At 50.7% G+C, this 7,252-nt stretch overlaps 4 protein-coding genes across 4 annotated transcripts in view; all 4 read right to left on the reverse strand.

Moving 5' to 3' along the window:
* Positions 1 to 1,431: 1,431 nt before the first annotated feature.
* Positions 1,432 to 3,018, reverse strand: ACA1_152400 (uncharacterized protein; the record flags this gene model as incomplete). Its single annotated transcript, XM_004353557.1, has 5 exons — positions 1,432 to 1,455; positions 1,591 to 1,677; positions 1,788 to 2,147; positions 2,225 to 2,768; positions 2,933 to 3,018. The coding sequence occupies 5 exons, from the start codon at positions 3,016 to 3,018 to the stop codon at positions 1,432 to 1,434; spliced, it is 1,101 nt and encodes a 366-aa protein (XP_004353609.1).
* A 758-nt stretch (positions 3,019 to 3,776) lies between these two features.
* ACA1_152410 (uncharacterized protein) lies at positions 3,777 to 4,172 on the reverse strand (the record flags this gene model as incomplete). The annotated part of the gene is made up of 1 exon (XM_004353558.1): positions 3,777 to 4,172. The coding sequence occupies one exon, from the start codon at positions 4,170 to 4,172 to the stop codon at positions 3,777 to 3,779; it is 396 nt and encodes a 131-aa protein (XP_004353610.1).
* A 1,284-nt stretch (positions 4,173 to 5,456) lies between these two features.
* ACA1_152420 (NHL repeat-containing protein) lies at positions 5,457 to 6,020 on the reverse strand (the record flags this gene model as incomplete). Its single annotated transcript, XM_004353559.1, has 1 exon — positions 5,457 to 6,020. A coding segment is annotated over one exon (564 nt), but the record flags the coding sequence as incomplete, so codon positions are not given.
* Positions 6,021 to 6,608: 588 nt separating this feature from the next.
* ACA1_152430 (Fbox domain containing protein) overlaps positions 6,609 to 7,252 on the reverse strand; it is a gene marked incomplete at both ends in the record, with an annotated part of 2,527 nt that continues 1,883 nt past the window's right edge. Inside the window, 3 exons of the mRNA XM_004353560.1 lie at positions 6,609 to 6,647; positions 6,782 to 6,926; positions 7,037 to 7,212. Of these exons, the coding sequence (XP_004353612.1) occupies positions 6,609 to 6,647; positions 6,782 to 6,926; positions 7,037 to 7,212 (360 nt within the window). The remainder of the gene's footprint in view (positions 6,648 to 6,781; positions 6,927 to 7,036; positions 7,213 to 7,252) is intronic.

Below are 7,252 nucleotides of genomic sequence, written 5' to 3' on the forward strand. Positions count from 1 at the left end.
AGAGCCAGGCGAACTCGAGGCCTGACGTGCTCGCGTTCTGCTGGCCTTCGCTGTTTTGGCCCCAGCACTGGGCCGAGTTGGCGGCGGTGAGGCCGCACACGTGGAAGTTGCCCAGGGCCAGCTGGGCGAAGGAGTCGGAGGGGGCGGGGGTGGGGGCGGCGCCCCAGCAGGCGAAGGGGTGGGCGAGGCGAGCGGCGTCGGGGCTTGTGCATCAACGACTCCGGCGAAGGCGAAAGAAAGAAGAAGAACGAAGGCGACGACCGAGCGGCACACTGAGAAGAGCGCCATGACGAAGCTTACGGCTCAGGGGGAGAGATGGCAGGAGGAGGAGTGTGTTGCGCAAGGTACGGAGTGTGCGGGGCCAAAAGATGCTTATTCAGTCTTCGGTAGCAAGGCTGTGTGCTCTTACCCCCACACGCGATTGGGCGCGCTTAGGAGTTCGAGGAAGTTGGGGTAATAACTTGTTGGCGCTAACTAATTTAGATGGGGCCTGGGAGACCTCCAGAAGACCTGAGACCTGAGCCAGAAAGCCCCAGGGTGAGAAGCAGCCAGCCACTCATTAGAGAGTGTCTTTCTTTTCTTGTTTATAAACAATAAGCTTGGCACAGAAAAAAAAAAGGAGTAGGATGGGAATCTAACCCATGATGCATGTGCTCAGTGGCACCAAAGGTCTTGTAACTTGTGGTCATTTGAAATGAGAGGCCACAAATGACCATGCAATTTTTGTTGTGCTAAAATCATGTGAGATTTGACAATTTTTGATTTATAGGGCAGTTTTGAAGATTTGGATCTGCACATGTGATTGGAGCACCAACACAAAACAAGGTAGAGTCAGATTTTACTTTGCGCCAACACATCCATGATAAACAAAGAAACAGTAGGTCAAATGTGTAGTCATCATGTACACATACACAATAAAGTGTTTTTGTTGTCACAGCATGGAAATTTTGCAATGGGTCAGAGTGAGCACTTGTCATGGAGGTTCAAAAGGTACATCAAGAGGTTTGCCCAGTCAGCCCAATGTGCCATATGTGGGGCGCTGTGACAAACCTCAGGTGCTGCATGCAATACACAACACCAACAAATCACTTCCTTCTTTTTCCCCTCCTGAGCAGCTCAGGATCAGGCAGTTCTTTGGTGTGGGTTCCTTCCAGATCAGGCCATTCTTACTGCATGCTAAGAAGCCATGACCAGAGTGCAGGTCTCATCTGGTTGTTGAGATCCAGTGAAACATCTGCACACAAGAGGGAATTGTAGGAGACAGAGGTGGGTGGGTCAGCAGTCAAGTGGTAGGACCCATCTGTTGCTTCATCCAGCCAATCAAGGAATATGTGTGTACAGGTGGTTTGACTGACCACACCAAGCCACACAGCTCCTTTCTCACCAGCAATTGCCACAATGGCTCCATCATCTGGCTTCACTGATGTCCACTCAAGTGTAGCACTTCCAGTGAGACTGATGGAAGCATTGATGGGCTGATCCAATGGCTCCAGGTCAGAGAGAAGGTCAGACTGAGCATGTTTGTACTGATAAACCCAGCTGAATGGGTCACTGGTGAGCTGCTCTGGAGGTGGCCTATTGAAGAGAAACAAGATCCTGGTAGGATTTCTTCATGGCCTGGGCATTGTTGAGCTTGGTGAGGGCAGAGAGGGTATCCTTGAGGATGGTGGTATTGAGCTGAGCTGGGAGAAGAGGAAGGGGAGAGTCAGAGGGACAGATGTTGAGGAAGGAATAGGGACCCATCCACAGAGAGGCAGAGGAATGGTAGTCCTTCATGAACATTGCACATCTTCTTCATGGCAGGAGAAGCAGAAGACATGAGGCCTGGAGGTTCCCTGAACACCACAGATATAGGGATCCATCCAGGATTTGATAGACCAGCACTCAAGAAGGAATATAGGCTCAGGGCGAAGGTGGGGTGCAGAATACCAGTCCTGCAGACCTTGCTTGAAAGCCTCAACAGTCAGGACCCATGGATTATACTTCATGCCAATCACAAAGGTTGAGAACATCTGGTTGATACCCTCGTGGGTGTGTCCTGCAGGCAGGAAGGATATGGTGATTGATTGAAACACCTTGTTGAACACCAGCCAGTGGCAGTAGGCCAGCATGTACTTGTTCTTGTTCTCCTGGCTGCAGTTGTCAAACTGTAGAGAGTCAATGGACATAGTACTGCTGCAGGAATAGCTAAGTGAAGGGTGAGGTGATGGTGCAGCAGAGACACTGTGAAGTCAGGACCACAGCTGAACTGGCCCTGGTGTAGGTACAGGGAGTGGCGGTGAAGGCTGTGGTTGATAAATCCATGAATGCCAAGCTTGCAGAGGTGTAGGTCCTTCCAGGCCAAGGGCAGAGGCACTAGGAGAGGTAGAATGACATCAGTTGAACTGTCCATGATAATTGACAAGGTCACACCAGGGTCAGCAACAGCCTCCTGCTGGTGGAGGTGATAAGCTTTCTGCTCCACCTCAACAAGCTTGAGGTGATCCAGCTTCCACTGCTTCAGCTGCGCCTGCTCTCTTGTGCTCATTGTCTGGTTGGTGAGGGTGTTATTGGTTGAGGCACAGATATTGCACTGCCTGAGGATGCAGAACTGAGGGAACTTGATGTGCCTGTGTTCACCTTTGAACATCTTGTGGAAGTGAGTGAGACTCAACAGCTTTGCGTGGGTGAAGTGCTGGGCATTCAAGGCATCTGAGTATTTCTGGTAGAGGTGATCCTTGGTCATGATCATTGGCATGTAGATGGAGGTTGAGTTGGGAGCATGACAGCTGTACTGGAGTAAGGGAGAAGGTGAGCAAAACAGGTGATGAGTATTGTGTATGTGTATGTGATAAAAATAATGGTGATTTATGGTGTTGTGAGCATGATTAATGAGGATTCTATTGTGTACATGTACATGATAGATAAGGGGAGTAATACCATGTTGGTGTACATGGTTATCCATGTGCTGGCCCAAGCTGTGGTGTCAGTGGAGGTCCTTCCAGTTTGAAGAGTATCCATGCTGGAGAAGTTGGCCATTTTGTTGAATGGTAATCCCTGACCTGTATTGAGCAACAAAATCCAGAGCGTTGGGGCAGGTGATGTTGTTGCTGCTGCCTGCTCCAGCTGCCTCTCTGCCACCTCCACTCACTAGGCCACTGCTTGACTGACTTCTGTTAAACTTGATTGCACCTCCACAGCAGCATGCACAACATGACACACAGACATTTCATTGGCCACACCTGCAGGTTGCCCCTCTCTGCAGCAGTGGCCCACTTTTGCATGAGTGCTGGAGGAGGAGGAAGAAGAAGGTGAGTCCACTATCTTGCCAATGGGACCAAAGAAGTTGCTTCAAGTACTGGCATTGCCTGTTTCAATCTGGGAAGTGGGGTTCTGGGGGATGGCTGATGGAACGCCTCTCTGCATGATAGCAGTTGCTGCCACCTCTGCTGTACTGATCACCACCCCCACTGTATCAGCCACCTAGACTAGTTACAATTGTCCACCTGGCTGGAAATCACTGCCATGTTCTCATACAAGCACCAATGGGTAGAGTCATGGTGGCCACCACCTTGGTAGCCGCCTCTTCTGCCACCTCCAATTGAGAGACATTGCCATCTTGCTTGGCTATCCTATGCAACTGGGGCCTTGCCTTGAGGGTGAAAGTGTACTGCGCCTCACCCTCATGGATGGCTGCTTCAGCAGTGTTGTTGCACAGAGCATGGCACCACACTCATGTGTCTGAGAAGGGTACCAAGACAAGGAGGCCTTTTGGTTGGTGTTGTTGCACATCTCCTTCACTGACAGATGCTGGTCTTCATACTGGTCATCCTGGAACCAGATTGGTCCCAGGAAACAGATCTGCTATGCAAGGTGCTTGTTTCAAAGTTGGGCATGTTGAACATGTTGAGCGTCTTCCCCTTGATTGTCATATTGTTGTTGCTCTTGGTGGTCCTCTTTGATTGCTTCCTCCTCTTTTTAAACCTAGTCTGCTTTGGCACCTTAACCATGTTGCTGTAGAGCTCCCACATATGCACCTTCCACTGCACCACTTCAAGGAGGTCAACATCCACCTCTGTCAGCTGGTTGTGTTGAAGGAGCTTGATGATGTTGACATGGAGATGCCATGAATTGAGCTCCTCACTGTCAATCAGGCCCAGCAGGATCTCAACAATCTGCACAAAACTCTCCATCTCTCCATCTCTCCCCTTCAGCCCTGCTACTGCAAGCCTTCCCTAGAGCACCACACAGTTAGCAGCCTCATTTAGGAGGAAAGAGCAGGAGGGAGGGGCAGGCATACACACTCATTGCATCACACCATCTGCACAGGACTTGCAAATGATTGGATGCCAGGGAATGGGGGAAGGCTCTTAAAGTGCTTGTTGAGTTTCTCCTCAAGGCCATCATTCCACAAGCAGGTGTACAAGATGTGGTGTAAATAAAGGGAAAACAAAGCACCTGTTGACAGGTGGGTGATCATTATGATGTCAGCATAATGAAGGAGCTTCTTGGAGATGAGGAGCGGCCTCAGATTTCATTCTCCATAAAAGTATATTTCTATCTTTTTAATTAGATAGGTGGGGTTTCTGTATGCTGATGTTGGAGGAATGATATCTGCTGAGGAATGCCAGGAACTTGTGGGAGCTTTAAAAGGAGGAGTATGCTGTGATGTCCTGTTCTCTGTTCATTTTGCCCAGGTTCTGGTCCATGGTGGTGATGTTCACCCCCTTTAAAAGCTCTTCAATTCTTATCCTAGTCTATGAGAGAGGTAGATGGACATGAAAGAGAGCAGTGGCTTAGTGACCTTGAGACAGCTGTTGTCCCATCTCACCATGGATGTGCTGAGCAGCTTCTTGATTGCTGCCCTATCACATCCTCTGTCAACCTTCGTCAAGCTCCACTCTGCTGGCATCTCAGTGGTGACCCACTCATTCTTCTTGCAGGGGCCCTAGACCCTCCTTGGTTCACAAGCCACCACTTCCAGGCCTGGAGCTCTGCCTCCTGGGCCTTGATCTCTTGCATCTGGGCTGCAATTGCCTTGTCTGAGATGGCTTTGGCCAACTTGGCTGATAGCTTGCATGGCTGATCAGACCTCCTGGTGCTCAGTGTTGGTGGGCTAGTCCACTGCAATGATGAGCTTGATGAGGATGATGCTGGGCTGGCCTCTGCTGATGAGCTGGATGAGGATGATGTTGAGAATCTGGGCCAGGAAGCGCTCAGACACCAAGTATTCCTCGTCACTTGAGCTTAGATCTCTGTTGTCCTCCTTCTCCTTGATGCTGTCCCTGCTGCCCCCATGCACAAGCAACAGGTGTTCATAGAATCAAAGAACGGGCTGCAGTTTCTTTTGTGAGTGAGTGTGTGTGCACATGTTCATGTGGTGAGTGTGTGTGTGTGTGGTGGTATTTTTGTGGCAGAACCCTGGGAACTGAAGGAGTGCATGAAGGACCCATCATTGGCACGCACCACCACCACCTGATGGTTGTTGGTGTTGGTGATGAGGATGTGGCCTGTGCCTCCACTGCCACGCCCATAGGGCATTTGAACTGGCTGGGGCCAGAACCCTTGGAACTGAAGGAGTGCATGAAGGACCAGTCATTGGTGTGAAGCACCACCACCTGATGGTTGCTGGAGTCAGCCATGATGATGTGGCCTGCTGCTGCATCCACTGCCATGGCACAGGGGTGATTGAACTGGCTGGGGCCAGAACTGGGGGATCTGAATCTGTGTTGAGGGGGAGGTGCTGTCATGGTGGTGTAGTTGTGCACAGCAGCCACAAAGTGCTTCTGCTGATTGGAGAGGAGGTGGCCTGAGCACCTGATGGCTGCCATGACCTTGAGGTCACCCAATGATGCTGATATTGGCAACTTGGCCTTGCCCTTACCACTGCACACAAATGCAATGCTGCCAGCACACACTCCACCCACTGAAGCTGAGTCTGTTGCCTGCTTTGCTGCCTGGTACGCCTTGGCAGCTGCTGCCACTGCTCCCTGCTTCTGACCACCGCTGATGCTGTCAACATATAATTTTATGTTGTTCATATTTGGCTTTTGGATCATTAGATTCATCTAAACATGAGCCATAGGTGTCTGGTTGGATTTTGGTGGCTATACAGCCAACATATTTGTTTTTGGCTTGTTTCATCATTTACTCCCCATTTCGAGATCTGATTTCTTTTGCAATCCCTTTTCTGAATAATTATCTTTGAATTTTTCAAATATAATCTGTTAAATATGCTTGAATTTCTTGATTTCTCTAATAACACAGGGGGAAAAAATGGATTTTAAATATTCCGCCAAAACTTATACGATGAGAGGAAGTGCTCGTAGGCCTTGGCCGCCAGGTCGTACCAGCCCGCCGGTAGTGCGAGCCGTTCTCCTTGACGACGCGGCCATACCAGATGCTTTCCTGGACCAGGTCCTCCACGCTCCAGCTACGTGTTCTTGATCCTTCACTTGCGTTTTGTTTTTATTCTTCTTTTTGCATCTATCCTTTCTTGGATAGATGCAAAAGTTATTTCCTTGTGGTAAGTCGGAGTTCAGATATATTCTCCAGATATGATGAATATCCTACCAGTAGTTGAATTTATATATAAATATAAATGTATATGTGACACACGATCGATGGCATCAGACGTCGTCATCCCCGATCTCAAGGTCATCCATTTCCTGATGCGTTGCGTGTGCGTGTGAGCGATCCCACGAAACGCGCACACGCACACCCACACCCACACGCACACCCACCCACACCCACACGCACACCCACCCACACCCACACGCACACGCACACGCACACGACGCACCTCCTGAATGTCGATGCCGAACTCGCGCTGCCACACATGGTTGATCCGGGTGAAGTTGGCCTCTCTGTAGTGCTCGTGGGGCCACGGGATGTGCTCCAGCACGCGGCCAGTCAGCCTCTTCGTGCCCTCCCTGCGCCGCGTCATCCTTCTCAGCCTCACGACACGACACGACACGACACGACACGACACGACACGACACGACACGACACGACACGACACGACACGACACGACACGACACGACACGACACACGCACCGATAGAGGATGGGGTGGAACATGTGGAGGTGCCACATGAACTGGATGGCCGAGGTCGGGTGCGCCACCTCGTCGCCGTCGTAGATGTGGCAAAAGTAGAGGAAGCGCTCGTAGGCCTTGGTAGCCAGGCGGTACCAGCCGCCCGGCGGGTGGAACCCGTAGTACGTGCCGTTCTCCTGGCCGAAGTGGCCGTCCCACTCCTCGTCCTTGGCCACG

The sequence above is a fragment of the Acanthamoeba castellanii genome, assembly GCF_000313135.1.
Source record: "Acanthamoeba castellanii str. Neff unplaced genomic scaffold scf7180000084720, whole genome shotgun sequence".
NCBI lineage: Eukaryota > Discosea > Longamoebia > Acanthamoebidae > Acanthamoeba > Acanthamoeba castellanii.